The sequence below is a fragment of the Onychostoma macrolepis genome, chromosome 12 (genome assembly GCF_012432095.1).
Source record: "Onychostoma macrolepis isolate SWU-2019 chromosome 12, ASM1243209v1, whole genome shotgun sequence".
Lineage (NCBI taxonomy): Eukaryota > Metazoa > Chordata > Actinopteri > Cypriniformes > Cyprinidae > Onychostoma > Onychostoma macrolepis.
The window spans coordinates 29,034,844-29,052,005 of NC_081166.1; the positions used below are offsets into that span (position 1 = coordinate 29,034,844).

The 17,162-nt window shown below is 36.2% G+C and overlaps 1 protein-coding gene across 5 annotated transcripts in view; it reads left to right on the forward strand.

Annotated features, from left to right (window-relative positions):
- The first annotated feature begins 1,019 nt into the window (after window positions 1-1,019).
- pemt (phosphatidylethanolamine N-methyltransferase) overlaps window positions 1,020-17,162 on the forward strand; it is an 86,566-nt gene continuing 70,423 nt past the window's right edge. Inside the window, exons 1-2 of one of the 5 annotated variants that reach the window (XM_058792757.1) lie at window positions 1,020-1,258; window positions 8,853-8,960. In XM_058792757.1, coding sequence (XP_058648740.1) covers window positions 1,181-1,258; window positions 8,853-8,960 — 186 coding nt within the window. In that variant the 5' untranslated portion in view covers window positions 1,020-1,180. Of the gene's footprint in view, window positions 1,259-2,975; window positions 3,115-7,656; window positions 7,869-8,190; window positions 8,215-8,852; window positions 8,961-17,162 lie in introns of those variants that run through there. The other 4 variants (XM_058792756.1, XM_058792758.1, XM_058792759.1 and 1 more) reach the window with 4 other exon arrangements.

A 17,162-nucleotide genomic window follows, 5' to 3' on the forward strand; every position in this document is an offset into this window, starting at 1 on the left:
CTCATTCTAGAAGAGAATTGAAAAATGAATTGAAAAAATATGTATTTATTTTTTCCTCAAGGAGAAATTATTCTTTTAAGAATATTCAGAATCTATTTGAAGGATTCACCAAGGCAGTAAAATAATAATTTAAAAGAGACTGAAAGTTGTACTTGTAGTTCAATCACAGTCTAATACAGTGCAAAAAGAACAAGGCAAACATAAAGCATTGTTGTACAGTATAAAATAAATTAAATAATGAATAAGAACAACAAATATACAAAATGAACATATGTCAAAATAAACAAGCAATACGTGGGCAGTTACATAAATTTAGGAAATAAATTACAATTTTGATTTAGTTCCCATGTTTGTTTTAAGATCAGTATTGTTTTTACAGTTGGTTTTGTCAATATAAAAGCCAAATTAATGAAAAGAATAATTTTGCTTTTCAGAAAAACATGGGTCTTGCAAATCAAGTAAAATGTCCAAATGCAACATAAAAATAAGTGACGGACACTAGGTTTAAAAATAACAAATGAAATGAGACACAAAAGTAGTTTATAACAATAGAATTAAAAATATATACAATAGAAAAACTAAACAAAAATGGACACGAATAATGATTTTTTTTATAAATAAACAAACAAGCATAAAATCATGAGATTTAGGGATTAGCTATTATAAAACAAAAGCCAAACTATTATTATTATTGTTTTTTAGATTAAAACACGTTCTGTGGACGTGTGCCTTCAATTTATTAAAAGATAAATACAGATTCTGAGTGTACAAGACCAATTACAATTCGTTATGCAAATAAATACAACAAAGAAAGAAGACCAATCAGAATTCAGTATGTAACAAAAAAGTCCAATACGAATTCAGCATGAGGAATATTAATATATTATTCCTTGCGAGTGAACTAATAATCTGTTTTAAAACAAAACAAAACAAAACAAAACAAATCCCTACAGAAGAAGACTGATTTGAAGTCCAGCGTTTTAATGACCGGAAGAAACTCCATTTCCCACATTTCCAGGCGATTTAAGTAGGTCAAAGGTAAACTGTCATGTCCGCTGTGTTGGTAACATTAGCAAGTTCCTCAGCATTTACGGCTATAACAGTGTTTATGGTTTACAGTGAATGCTGGTGACATGCTGCTGAAAGAGAGCAGGCTGTCTGTTTGAAACACGGTTATTTCATGAGCGCAGAGTCGCTGTTCGACGCAAATCCCGCGCTGGATTGCTGTGGAGGCTTGAATAACGTGGATTACAGTCAGGTCAGGAAGAGCAGCCTTTAGTTTCCTCTCTGCTCATGCGTGTGCTGGGCACTGCTCGTTTAATCCCGATCACTGTGTCGTAGTATTTTTCAATGCACTTGTTTGCTCAATTCATATTGTGAAATATTTACAAACGTGCGTTTGATTATTTCATGCACCCGAGCGCTGATGTTGCACGTGCTGTCATCGGGTTTATATTGCAATCTGATCATCTACAATATGAGGAGCTGTTGAGGGAATTGATTTATGTGTACCGATGGTTTGCACAAATTATATTTGAAATGCATTCTAATTAAATATTAACACAATGCAGGAGGATCTGGAGTGCTTACAGTGACTGATGAGTAGCCTACAAGAAGTCATTTTTATGTCTGGACATAACCAGAATTATTATAATTAATAATTATTATGTTCAAGCACGAATAATAATAATAATAAAAGATTAAAATGCATTTCAAACATGCAGTTAATTTAATATTCTTCTTCTTTGATATATACATTAATTTCTTAATTCAAATTTGTTTTTGTTTTTTTGGGGCATAAAATATGATATGATCATCTTTAGATGATAATGACATAAATAAATAAATAAAATTAAAGGCTGGAATTCTTCAAGAAAATTAAATGTATTAATTTGTTCAAAATAGTTTCTACATGCATGTTATTATAATTATTGTTATTATTGTCATATTTAAATATAAATATGTGAATATTTAAAAAGTAATGTTTTTGTTAAGCATAAAACAAAAACATGCAAATAAATACAGAAGGAAACAAACATCTCGGAGAGAAAGAATGAATGAAAGTTGCTAGTATGATTGAGTAAATTGTTGGATAAAAGAGCAAAATTGAAATTTTTCACTATTCATGATTGAAATATTTAAGCTATTTGTAATTGAAAAAAAAAAAAAAAACTTTGTGGAAAACCTTTCTGAAAATGATCTTCATGTCCATATTTTAGTTTGTAATACTGATGACGTCTTTTATGGAGAATGTGGATTTTTATAAAATTGAGATGCTCTTGATATTTAATTACTATAATGAGTTTATTGTTCCTAACAATAAAACAAGTTTGATGATTTGCAAAATGTACAGCAGGCCATAGGCATGGCATGACATTTAATTTAATGTTTTTTTTTTATTTTATTTTTTATTTTTATTTTTTAAAGTATAACCCAGAATTATGTTTTTTATTTATTTTATTTTATTTTTTTGGAGGCCGATTTCACTGACCACGTGAAGAGCGGTGCTACAAGCGCTTCAGGTGTAGAGCCTAAGCTGTATCCGAAATCGCCCCCTATACCCTCAAATAGGGCACTATTTAAGGGGGCAGCCATTTTTAGTGGTGTCCGAAACCATAGTGGACTTTCTCGAGTGCAATCATTCAATCCCACAATGCACAGCAATAACGAGTGTACAACCGATGTACACTCAATAAGTGTGTTCGACTTGAAGCGGCGCTGCGCAGAATGATCAATTCAATTCAATTCAATATTGCTTTATTGGCATGACTGTAAAAAATACAATATTGCCAAAGCTTGAAATATATGTGGAGAAATATAATACCAATGAAAAGATCAAAATAATAGAATGATCACTGTATGACATCAAAGTACCGCGAGAGCGATTAGAAAGCATAACCATCCATCTGCTCTCGCGGTACTTTGATGTCATGCACTGATCATTCTGCGCAGCGCCGCTTCAAGTCGAACACACCTAATGGCTAGAAAATCCCCATAATGCACTGTGTGAGTCGCGCGTCGAATGAATTGCCGCGTCTCGCCAGAAGAATCATCCATCCATTCATTTTACAACGTGCGCTCGTCCACAGTGTAATACGGCTTAATACAACACAGGTACAAATTCATTGTATATTGATTATTATAAAATGAGTAGTTCCGGTCCTTGATTCTGATTGGTTGAGTAAATTACACTACAAACCTACACCTTTGTTTACTTTGTGTGTTGCTTGGCAACCACTTTGTTCCAACCACAACTGTTTCTGAGGAACTACATACATTTTTATTAATATCATTACACTTATTTGCTCTGTTGTATTTTGTGAAACTTTACTAAGTGTAAGGGAAACGGGTCAGTTTAGCTCAAAGGGAATCATTTATGATTTTATAGGGAATTTGAACAGAATCATTGTTTTACGGCTCACGGAGTTGTACAGCGATTCACTGAACGAGCCGCATAACATCAACTCTGCTCTGGATATTAAAATCCAAAATATAGTGAAAACACTATTTAATAGCACAGTAATAAGATCGGCAGTTTAAGACTAACTTGTAAGCACAAAACACAAGATACTTCTCTTTTCAATATAAATAAGACTTTATTGGATAAATCTAAGACATAATCTAACACATGGACACACACATTCACACACGTTGCAGGAAGAGAGAATGTGAGGAAAGAATGAGTTTAAGAGAATGAAAATGTGAAATCCCAAGTTTATGGAAATATGTGCTATTGCATAGACCTGAACGACCATCAATCACTTATTTAACCCTCGCATTGAGTTTCTCAATGAGGCTAAAATTTATATTAAATGCACCTGCTCAGCCTGGAAGTTTGTACTTGCGTTGCCTTTGTGTTAAGGGATTCCCTTCTGTTGTTGTTTTTGCAGAAAGGGGGTTTCCCAAGTTGCTGATTGGCTTGAAGTTCAGTAGTCGTTGAAGTGATGTCTTGGGAAGCCAATGGTTGGGCGTCAGTTGCTGGTTGAAGTTTGAAGCGGGTGCAGTCGGAGCTGGACTTTGCAAACTTAACTTAACGAAACTCTCAACGGAAAGAAAATAAATTAAAGTAAAAGAATAAAAGGATTTAACGGGACTAGATGGGCTTTCTTCTCATCGTGGTTAAGTAGCAGCTGGCATATAGGCCAGAGCACGCTGGAACGGCACTCGAAGAATTCACGGGCAAACAGCAGTGAGAATATGTTCTGTGAAGACCAAAGAGGTCAAAAGGTCTCCTAAGGAATTTCAGTCTGGTTCTTGTCCTGTAGGTGGGGGGAAAACCAATCTAAGGAAGCTCATGATTTTAATGATGTGATGTTCATGCGGTGCATCTCTTTAACCATTGGGGTTACTTGCCCCAAATTTGACAATCTCCTTTCTGAGTTGGGATTATCAATAAGTGTTCTTTGTGTCAATGTTGTACGATGTTCTGTGAAAGAGGCTTGTATGTTAGGCTTGCTTCAGACTGGCTGGCTCTAGGGTATCGTGGACGGATTCATGACGAACATCCTGTTGTCTCTGGGCCTCTTTGTGGAATTTGCTCTTTTGGTGGTTCTAACACCAATCTGATCGATTCTTAAATTGTCTGATTTGCTCTGATATCCTACATAAGTATATGGAATAACCATTTTATAAAAGCAATAAGCCCCGTGGTTTAGAGTGAATTTATAACAGCTAAGGGGGTTTTAGGCACTCTGCATCGCCTAGTGCCTAACAACGCCCCTTAGCAGTTATAAATTCAATGTAAACCATGGCTTCACGGGGCTTATTGCTTTATTAAATTGTCTAACCAGAGTCTATACATAATTTCCATGACGGAGTACAAGATAAATCCTGGAGTTACTACAGGAGCTGCCAGTTTTAAATGATTATTAAACAGCAGCACAAACTCACTTGTTTTCATTCACTCCTTCAAGTGAACTATATGAATGGACTAAAGTAGGGAATAGTGAATGAGGGTATAGGGGACGATTTTGGATACAGCCCTAGTTTATACTCCCTTTCACAGAATTGAAATTACAAATAATACTACTGATGAAAAAGAACGGGTTGAATGTTAACCACTTTCGTACCTACTATAAACTATGATAAAAGTTCATCAGCATGCATTGATTAATCCCATGTTGTAGCAAAAATAAATAAATAAACAATTGTGACCAAATTATGTGCTTGTGTGACCAACTGAGAAAGTTGGTTGCAAAAGAGCGACCATTGGGAAAAATGAGTCTAGAGCCCTGCTGAACCAGATCTTCAGGATCACTAGAAACTTCTAGACAGGTGACCGTTGGAGCAGGTATGCCAGCTTTATCATTCAGATCTCAAGAAATCAGAAAATGCTTAATCTGGTTATGGCAATCAGGTTAATGTGTTGCTTTGCTCTTAACATGACCGTTTTTGTGCATGTAAGTGCAGTCAGTGGGCTTTTGTGATGTTGGCCTATCTAATATGTGTTAGTGAGACTATGAAGTGTCGATTGCTGAGGGCGAAATCAGTCCCTCTTTGCACAAACAAAGAGCTTCAAACAGTAAGTGTTTTAAAGGCTGCTTTGTTTCTTTCTAATGCCCTGTTGTACTCAGTGGCGTCAATAAATCACAGTTCGTTGCATAATACAAGAATCCCCTGAGGATAAAATGGTATGGTTGCGACTAAACAAAAGTCTTCTGTGTAAACACATGGGTGTCTGATTAATTGGATTAAACTGCATTTATTTGAACAGTCATGTGACCACATCAAAACAGTGACATTGTTGCTGTTTTATTGAACTCGACATGATCAAATGTTCAGATGTTTTGCTCAGTCAGCATGCTATGATTGTACTATCAGTAATGGGTGTTCAGCTTTAAAGGTGCATTATGCAACGTTGGCCTCTCCGTCGCCTTCTGTGGTGGAACGATAAACTTACAAGGCATTTTTTTACCTCAAAAATCTGCATTTGATTTAAAGTGATGTGTGTAATTTTTCTGATGTTATATTTTTAATCATGTCACCGTCCATCCTAGTTTAATGTGCAGAGACAACTATAAGCTAATTGTAGTTTAAGTGTAAACACTGACTTCGACTTTATAGTGCTTTGTTTGAGTGGTTATAAAACAACCACTCGCTCAGCAGTTCAAAACAAAGCAAAATCTACGGTTCTGCTCAAGCATTTCTAGTTTATCTGCTACTAAATGTCTCAAACAATATCTCTTGGGAATGGGAAAGGGATGAATGTACTGTAATGTGCTGCAGTGATGACGTAGACCAACCCATGAGTTAGCATCGCTTCCCTCCTCAAAAAGGCAATAGGAATTTGGATTATTGCTGAAAATGAGCTCTGTGACCAATAAAAAGTTTATGATTCTTACACATTTTGTTTTGTCAAGATAATCTACACATGAACAACTTTAAGGCTACACTGTAAAATATCAAAAGTTGAGCTCACTTAAAAGTTTAAGTTTGCCTTAAACTTTTCAATTTTCTCAATTTTCGATTTTTTAAAGTGTAAATGCATTGTAAAAATCAAAATTAAATGCGGTCACATGACACCACTAAGCTTCTGAGATGCTTATTTAATCTTTATTTAAAATCAGAAAGTTGTAAAGTTAGAGCTAAGTCACATTTACTGCAGTTCAGTGAATTTTTGTGGGCGAAATCCAGTCATTTCAATATGCAATTGGGGATTTTTCGCATGCAGAATTTGAGACTGACTAACAAAATGCTGCCTGTTTGGCCTTTGACCGGTTCAGTAGTTAGGGTAAATGCTGTTTAAGCATTTAACTAGTGAGTAGGCAGACCTTATTTCAGGCATTTAACCACAAACCCATTAAAAGACCCATTGACAGTGAGACAAAGAACCTAGAAGTGCTAAAATGCTCCTAAGGGCCAGATACCAAACAGGGCAAATCAGTGTGAGACTGTAATCCCATAAAAACGCTGATGGGAGTGTAAAGTTCTGCTTTTTGATTCTTGTGAAAGGAAAGGATGTGACGTGTGGCTAAGTATGCTGACCCATACTCGGAATTTAACCCATCCAAATGCACACACACAGCAGTGAGTAGTGAACAAACACATACACACACCGTGAACACACACCCAGAACACAAGCCATTTATGCTGCGGCGCCCAGGGAGCAGTTGGGGGTTCAGTGCCTTGCTCAAGGGTCACACCTCAGTCATGGAGGGAGCGCTGGACATTCACTCCCCCCACCTACAGTCCCTGCCGGACCTGAGATTCGAACCCGCGACCTTTGGGTTACAAGTCCGACTCTTTATCCATTAGGCCAACTGCCCCCAACTAAGTTCACGTATGCTGTAAAATAAAGTGTAACCAAGCTGCTGATAAGTTACTAACAACACAGACGCAAAATGGGTTAAAGGGGACATCAGATACAAAATTCACTTTTATATTGTGTTTGAATATAAATGTGTGTTAGCAGTGTGTGTACACAACCACCCTATAATGATAAAATCCACCCAGTGTTTTTTAGAATCCCCTCAAATTATGAGCATTGTCTCAGATCAAGCCGTTCTAAGATTCTTGGCAGTGTTAAGTAGTTCTGGCATGACTATTGACGAACACTGCTGTTTTAGCACAGACCCGCCCTGAGTGAGCTGTCATCAGTCCGCCATTGTTTCGGCGCCGGAGCAGGTGTAGACAAGAATGTCTCCTAAGTGATTGAGGTGTTTTGTTGTTGATGTTTCACTACGTGTCTTTAGTAAATCCTGACGGTAGTTTTTTAACATCAATAGGAGGTTTACACTGGTGCATTTCTGGGTTCCAGGAGAACTATATAAGGTTATTTGAGAAACCTGTTTGCAAACTGTTTGATGTTGCTAGTGGCTTATAGCAGTTACACTTAAAGAGGACATCAGATGCCTATTTTCCACAAGTTGGTATGATTCTTTGGGGTCTTCATGGAAAGTCTATAACATACTTTGGTTAAAATTTCTCAATGGCAGTGTAAAACAACAGCCTTTTTACCTTGTCAAAAACAGCTCCTTTCCATTCCCTTCAAAAACAAACGTAATCCACTTCGTCTTCAGCAGCTCAGATGTCGGGAGTAAATGACGACTGCTATGTTCATTATTACATCCAACAACAAAACCCCTCAATCACTTAGGAGACATTCTTGTCTACACCTGCTCCGGCATTGAAACAATGGCATCTGTGCTAAAACCCGGGTTGCCAGTTGGTGGAAAAGACAGCTACTGCAGCCATGGAAGCAAGCAAACAAACTAGGTCAGAGATTGCAGATTCTACCCGACCTAAAAATCCTCGTCAACCATCTAAAAAGCTCTGTGAATAGAGGTGTATTAAAATACGGCTAGAACAACTCATCAACTTACAGTGTAAGGCACATTGCCTTCTATTGTTAATTGCACTCCTTCCTTTGTCACTCTCTTTATTTTTTCAGTTGTCAATATTACATACTGCACTTTTAACATCTTAAATTGTAAAAAAAAAAATAATAATAATAATAATAATTTAAACATCTTTGCAGTTCAAATAAATGGTGTGTATACAGTAGATAGATAATTAGTCTGAACAAAAACAGCAATACGTAGAATAACAGACATACTGCGGTTACCCCTGCACACAGTGTTATAAACTCTATTATTATGCATCATACAGAGGTAAAATGATGAGAATTCCATTGAAAGTAATCAGTTCCCTTCAGATATAATGTACATTCATACAGTCCCCAAAAAAACAATACCCCCCAAATTAAAAAATCTATTTCAATGTCAGAATGACAAATTTCAACTAAATGCAACGTGTTGTCAGAATGCACATTCATGCATGTTCTGTGTTTTACCTAAAATATCATGAGAGCTCACACACTTCTGTTGGGTTTTATCGTCTCTTTCTGTCCTCAGATGGACATGTCCGTGTTGGAAGAGCTGTGGCGGTTAATAGACCTGACAGAGCCCCGGTTCTGCGTGGCTGTTATTGCCATCATCTTCAATCCGTTCTTTTGGAATGTGGTGAGTCACTGTATCTGCATCTCTTCAGCTTCAAGGGACGATCAGGTTGTGTTTATGAAGCCTTCCATGATCTGTGTGTTTCTTGTTAGCTCACGTAATGCTGTTACGTGAGCAGCTCTTTCTTGCATAACATTCATAAACATTACTCCGATATCTGCCATGCTCCCGCTGTCTCAATTTTAAAAACATCTACAAACCATTGGGAACGCTGAATGTTCCTGCTGATTGCTCTTGTTTGAAACAGAAAAGCGCAGGCCTGGATTACAAAGCTGCTCTTTTATGATCATATAAATGAGTGTAGTTGCAGAACAGATGTGTTTGTAAGGTGTAAAAGAGAGAGTGTTTATATTTTATCTTTTATTTTGGCAGTTCTGACAATAGATGTTCAGCTTTCACTTTGGCTGTAATTTAAGGATTTGTATATATCCCTGAGAAACACAACTAATTGGTGGGCCGGTGGACATGACATAGCCTTATTATACTTAATAATACTGACTAGTCATTCAGACAACCTACCGACTAGTTAATTAAGAACATTTATAGTTTTGCACATCCCTAAATAGAAGAACCACATGAAGTCATTTGATATGCTGATTTCTTTCCTGTGTTAATGCATTTTCTTCTGAAACATGAAGTTTGGGTACATCACAACAATGAAGCAGGATTTCCTGCTTGATAATTGGTGGTTTTGTTGGTGGGAGGGGCTTTCTCATTTTACAGAGCATTTGATTGGCTGCAAATCTAGTGCAGGATGAGTCATCAACGATTTTGGTAATCTGTTATTATTGTTAACACCTATTATTGTTGTTTTACAATAGAGTTTTGTTTTTTGTTAACATTACACTGTAAAAAATATTACAGTATTACAATTACATTTTTACAGCAAATAGTTCTATCTGCTAACATTAAGTAACACGCTGTGAACTACCATGAATGTGTTTTTATGAATATTTATTTATATTTCTCATTATTGGTTCATGTTATCTAATGCATTACCTTATTTTAACGAATGGGACATTACTGTAAAGCGTCACCATGTTATTTAATTGACCAGAGCTCATATGAACTAATAACTGAATTAGTTATGAACTAAATATGAACTGTATTTTTATTAACTAACCTTAAAGATTAATAAATATTGTAAAAGATGTAAAAAATGTATTGCTCATTGTTAGTTAAGTTAAGTTAAGTTGTGACGTATTGTCAAGTATGGTGACCCATACTCGAAATTGGTGCTCTGCATTTAACCCATCCAAGTGCACACACACAGCAGTGAGTAGTGAACAAATGCACACACACACACACACAGTGAACACACACCCGGAGCAGTGGGCAGCCATTGCTCCAGTGCCTGGGGAGCAATTACGTGTTCGGTGCCTTGCTCAAGGGTACCTTAGTCATGGTATCGAAGGTGGAGAGAGTGCTTGAGAGAGTGGAGAAAGTTGATGTTACTTATGGAACTAATGGGACCTTATTGTAAAGTGTTACCAGTTGTTTATTCAAATCATTGAACTCAAATTGTGACTTAATGAGGTCTTTAAAAGCATTTTTTACTGTACATTACTTGTAATGTTAACCCAGAGGAGTCCATTTTATTACATTAAAACATGATCTTGAACATTTCTATTCATAATTCACACTTCAAGCACGTTCCTATTTTTGGGTATATTTGCATTACGTCCCATTAACACATCATATCTCAGAGATTTCCCTTCCTCTGCTTCGCTGTATTTGTGAAGTGAGTTTATTATCTGTGACTGTGAATATGAGTCATCCTTCATGCTGAGCTGGGTTGTGATCGTGTATAATTCAGATCTGTGTACCATTGTCTGGCAGGATCATGGGACTCAACTAATCTTTAAGCTGCTGATGATCAGAATCAGTCTCTCAGTGTGGCGTCTTTGTGCCGTTCCCAGGTGGATCTGCTTTACGGACGCACTTGCTTCCTGTTGTTTTGTTGTCAGCCTACGTGAAGGTCTTGCTGCTGTTTTCAAAATCAGATCCGGGATCTGGTTTAGATTGATTTAGGACAGGTGGTCAGGCTTGAGCTGGTTAGCATGACCCAGTTAACCTCTCATGTTAGATGCTATGCCAACGGTACAAATGGAAGTTAATCTCAATCGATAGAGCTTGTGAGATAATGGTGATTGCTACAAATGACTATAATTTTTACTTAACCCTGGTGATGAGGCATTTACAATGGAAGTGAATGGGTCCAATACTGTTATAGTAGGCACAATAAGTTACATTATCTATATTGTAAGCGGCGTTCAGTGCTCATGAACCCGCTGAGAGCCGCCTCACCTCGGGCCAGATCTTCTGGAATTTGCCACTGGCTCTGATGCCTGTATAGTGGCTAAACATGAGATATAATTAGTTTTGCCTAAATCTAATAGGCACTCTTTGGTCTCATTAATCTATTATTTGTTCCAGAGCAAATAGTTTTGGCTGAGGGCAAAATCACATCATGTTATATTTGATGTAACTTCAATGCTGTATATCAGAGCGCTGCCTTTGTACTTTTGACTGAATTGCCTAGCAACATTTATAATGCTTTTTCTTGTAGTTTATTGTGTTCGTGATGATGATTGGTTACATTGTTCTGCCATTAGATGGTGACAAGGGACTGTTTTTATGTGTCAGCAGTAAAGATTTTTATATTGAAAGAGACTGAAACAGGGTTGCAAAAGGAAGTTATTTTTACTTTCAGCAACAGCTTGTAAGACGCAGCCAACAAATGCGCTGAGCAATGCTGTCATCGGAAATCACCCACAATAGATGAAAGGATAGTATGACAAAGAGCCTATCGCTTTGCTCAGCGGACATTCAAACTAATGTTTTATTGTGAATATGAGATTGACATGGAGAATGATTGCAGACACAGATGCAGATGCACAGATGATACAGATGCAGGTAATCAAACTTGCTCAGTTCATCTCTTTCATAATTAACTACTCCACATAATACACTGCTTTTAATACAGTAATACAGTAAGCTTTTAATGAAGCAACTCAACTTTCCTTTGTTACTATTTCTAAAGTGACATTTTCAAATTCGGAGGCTTGGGCTCAGCTGTTAAAAAGATTTAAGGAGAAGGATGAAGAAGGAAGAAGTAGGGAGAAGTTTGGGAGAAGTAGTTGTTACGATCGCCAGCAAGAGTGACCATGAACTCCACCCCAGACTCTCGCCATTGTTTGAGATTGAGGTCTCTGCAGAGCAAAAGAGGGCGTTTCTGAATTTCTAGGTGTTTTCAAACCGCAGGGTGTTTCTTAATCATGCAATCAAAATTATCCCCCTTACTTAACCCCACCCCTAAACCTACCGTCACTATGACGTAAGCCAATCGGGTAACATGGTCCGATCTGGTACATATTACTTTCCAGCAGAGACCTATACTTGCAATGCTCATGTGATCTTGTCATGTGCTATCCTTGTTTGTGTGTTATGTTCTGATTGGTCCCTTGGTTGCATTTGTCTTGTTCTCATTGGTTGGTTTTGTCATGTGTTCTCCTTGGCTAGTATAAAAGATGCTCACACACACTCTAGAGTAGTGTTGGGCGATATGCTCAATTTTCATATCAGCCTATCGTCAGCCTGTGAGATGGCCGATACACAATATTATCGTGCTAAATTATTTAATTATTTATTTACATAGTTTCATTGCGGGAAAGTGAACCAACACCAGTGTAAGGCTAAAAACAGCCTAATGTTTTTAATATGACTGAATTTGTATTTAACATTATAACAAATTAATAGAAACATTGTAAGTAGGGCTGCACGATTAAATCGAATGTGATTTCCATGCGCATTTTGTCAGTAAAGCCGGTTCTGTAATCAGCAGTAAATCTCCATCACCTGCTTTCAGATGGAGCAGCATTTACTACACAGGGCCGTAGTTCACTGACAGGTAACGCAAAAAAATCGGAGACGATATTATTTCACGATTATGAAATCGAAGAAATCGTCCGCCATAATGATAGTTGTTTGCCTAGCTTCTCAGTGAACTACGGCTCTGTGTAGTAAATTCTGCTCTATCTGAAAGCATGCGAAAATACCACATTTAATAACATGTTTTTACTCCAAACTCACTTCATAACATCAGTAGAGTGTTTGAAATAAATCCTTCTGTGAGAAGATGTGGCTTCTTACACAGAATAAGGCACGCAACATATTTCATAGTATTCTAAGCAGTGATAAAGGCATTGCATTGCTTTATTATAATGAAAATTCTAATAATAAGAACTCAGATAAACCATGTATTGTCGTAGTCGTGTGTTTATTAGTCATGTTGAATCAATGAAAGCAGTTAAATTAATTTTTAATTTTAACAGTAAACCTCTGTTGTGCAGCGCTGTGTTTGCCAAAAAATAAAAGGGTTTAATTTTCATTTGATTAGGATAAATTAAATTAATGTTTTATGCCTTCATCTGATTACCAGAAAACTTAAGAAGAACATTTAATAGGGCTCTATTATTGTTTAAGAAAGGACCCTATACAAAAAAAGAATTGGTTTAAAATACAGGCCTGTGGTTCTTAATTTCTTTTTATTAATTCACCATTTGTAAACTGATGTTTACTGTTCATTTTTTAGACATATCAATAGCTTTTGTATTAAAACTATATTCCCTGAATGTAATCAAAAACAAGAATCGAATCGAATCGGGACATCTGAATCGATACCCAGCCCTAATGATGAATAAATCTCATATACTTACATCACACGTACATCTGCACTTTGTTGTTTATGATGAGAGAACTCGCGAGTCAGAATTCAGTCAGCGCGCGCTGAACAACGGAACTCCGCTGTTTCAGCGATGACTCATCTGAATGCCTCTGATTGGCCATTGCATTCAAAAGCTCAGCATAATCGTGTGTGATTGGTTATAATAACGCGCAACACTGCAAAAATGCAGAAAAAGAAATCTAATGTAACAAATAAGCCCTAATATTAATTAGGTTGATATCAGGTTGATATCTCTGACTATCATCGATACACGATACAATCGTCTATCGACACAACCCTACTCTAGAGGGCTGAATATTGTATAGCCATCCCTTGTTCCATGGTTTCCATGTTTTCCTTTTCCGTGTTTCCTAGTTTACCTGTGTTTTTGATTCTTGGACTGTTTCCTTGTTTTTTGATTGTTTGCTGCCTGCCCTGACCATTGCCTGTTTGTGGATTACTCTTTTGCCCCTGCCTTGGATTATACTGTTTGCTGGTGTTTGACCCTGCCTGTTTTGACCATGTTTCTTAACAAAGCCTTGCATTTGGATCTCCATCTCCGCTGTTATGACTCCCACATTACAGTAGTTCGCACAAAAGAGGTTTCTTAAAGACACTGTTTTCATTTTAATTTTTAGTAATTTTTTAATTGTTTTACTTTTTTAAAATCTTTACTTTTTTTGTAATCCTTGAATTTTTAATATTTGGTATGTTTGTGTGCTGCTGCGCGTCCTTGTGTGTAATAAGCAGACGTGCGTTGTGGACCTGTCTATCGCCGCATATTACTAACACGCTCTTTAAATAACAAAAGTTAGTTTTGAGTTGACAAAACCAATCCACTCCAATCCAGCTTTGTTGGTACCATGATGCTGATCATCAACTTACTATGTCAACTCAGGCTTTGATCCTGAGTTTGTGGAGCACGTGCACATGAATGTGTGACATCACTGGCGAACAGCCAATCACGAGCCTTGGTTAAAGGTTTTGCTAAAGGTTAAGCGATTGAAGAATATGATGAATTTAAATGCATTTACAATGAAAATAAGTACTTGTTCATGAAAGAGGACAAATAATAGAAATTATCTTGCTTTATCAGTCACAAGTGAAACTTGTTAAGTTAGTTTATATAGTTGGAAATATACAGCGATAGAGACTCGAACATGTAAGGTCACATAGACATTTTGAAAGCGTTATCTATTGATTCTACAGCTTATTTATATTATATACGATCTGTATATATTAACATTCATTTAAAATAAATTATTTATAATAACTGTTAAGCTAAAATTGCTTGTGTGTAATGGATTAATAATAATATAAATCATATTATTATATAAATCTCATAAAATAACTCTGGTTTTAGCCAGACAATTTTTTTTAGTACTATAGTGACCTTTAATTTGGAGCGAGAGAAACTGGGGAGTGACTTTTTTTGTGTCAGACATGTGTCACTTTGCTCACATCTGATTGGTCCAATTTCTTTTTGAGCTCTCTAACTCAGAACATAACCTGCCTCAGAGCAGGTTATGTTCAAAAAGAAATCTAATGTAACAAATAAGCCCTAATATTTCAAAGCCTCAGAGCAGGTTAGCTGTGGAGTGTAAGTTACTATGGCAATGAACGCAGCTAAAAGCCAAGCCACTTTCATGGTACCTAAAACCCAGGATTGGTGCAAACTAAACTGAACCTTAACTAGCCTTAACTAATCTGGCTTCATGGTACAGGCCCCAGGTTTTAGTTGGTCAAAGGCGCAGTCTATTTCAGTTGCCTCAAAATAGCACTGCGTCAACAATGCACCTGAGTAACCAAATTATAAAATTATAATAATAAATAATATTTATTATAAAATATAATATTCATTCATTCATTCATCCGTCTTTTTTAGGAAAAACAAGGCACAAGCCAAAATGATTTTGTTGTTTTGTTGTGTAATTGTGTCACAAATGCTTGATTCAACTTAGCTTGTATTGAACCCAGTGAACTGATCTGGATCTGTTGTGTAAATCTAGAGTTGAATTCTGAGGCAGTTCAGCAGGGATGTGTGTCTTATGGATGCAGGTTTGCAAATGGTGCACACACACACACACACACACACACTTACTCGTATGCTCCTGCAGACACACTTAAGTGCAGCGCTGAGTGAGGTTTCAATGGGAGATGAGTTTATCAAAGCATTACCAACACACATCTCCACTTGTTTTTTGTTTTTCTTCTATTTAGCACTTTCCCTGCTTTCAAACTGCATTATAAGTGCACACCACTTACAGTCTGTAGTTCTTTTAAAGAAGTTTTGGGCAGTTTTTTTTTTAGCTACGGCTTTCATGTGCTCTCAAGCAAACATTAGGCTTCCTTTTAAAGGAATTACTGCAGATCAAACCGATGCAGGGCTGTTTCAGAGGTAATGCGTGCAGTGCAGGTCATGTCGAGATGCTTTATACTGCCTGTGATAATACAAATAAAGCACAAACATTGCCTGTCTGTGCATTTACAGTAATTGGCAGAGTGCTGTACCGTACATGTTATGCTCATGTACATGCATTTTTATACTTTGCAAACTTGAACATTTGGTGTTCTGTATCATTTGGTTCTGCTTATCAGTGTTGTCAGGTTAAAATGTTGTCTTGCTGATTGATGTAAATTAGGTTTTGTTGAAATTGTGACTGTTGTGATAGTATTGGGTTATTATATAAATAAAACTGAATCTAAAAACCATTAAAAAATTTATATTTTTGAAATAAAATAAACGTTACCTGAAATAAAATATATTTCATAAATAGTAAATTAAATCAATTTAACTGTATTAACTAAAACTGAAAGTGATTTATTTTTTCTTTTTATACTATATAATGCAAAACAAATAATACAAAAATGACAAAAACACAACAAAATTACTGAAACTTTAAAGATTAAAATAAAAACTGATTCAAAATATTAATAAAAACTATAATAGTATATCAATGATACTAAAATGATGCTGCTTGGTAGTGATGCACCGAAATGAAACTTCTTGGCCGAACAGAATGAAACACTGGGCCGAAGGCTGAATGCCGAACACGGTTTTTCACATTTTTTTCACCATTGCATAAATTAAATAGCCAAAATGTGCTTTTTACTGTTTTGTCCATCTTTTCAAAGAAAAAATCAGTTACAAAACAACAATTTAAAAATATTTACTTAACACTGAACATTTTTTAACATTCTAGCAGACATTATACCAAAAAGCACAATTTAACTTATTAATAAGTTAGTAAAATAATATTTTACTAACTTAGAGATCCTTCTTCTTGAATCAGGCATGTATTTGTTTTTACTGTACAAAGAAATGCAGCCTGACTGAGCAGAAGAGAATTCTTTTAAAACATTAGAAAATATTACAGATCCCAATTTGAACACTATGCGTGAGTGTTATAATGTATTATCAGAGCTGTTGTAATTATTATTATCATTTATTATTGCATTAGTGCACGCCTCTATTTGAC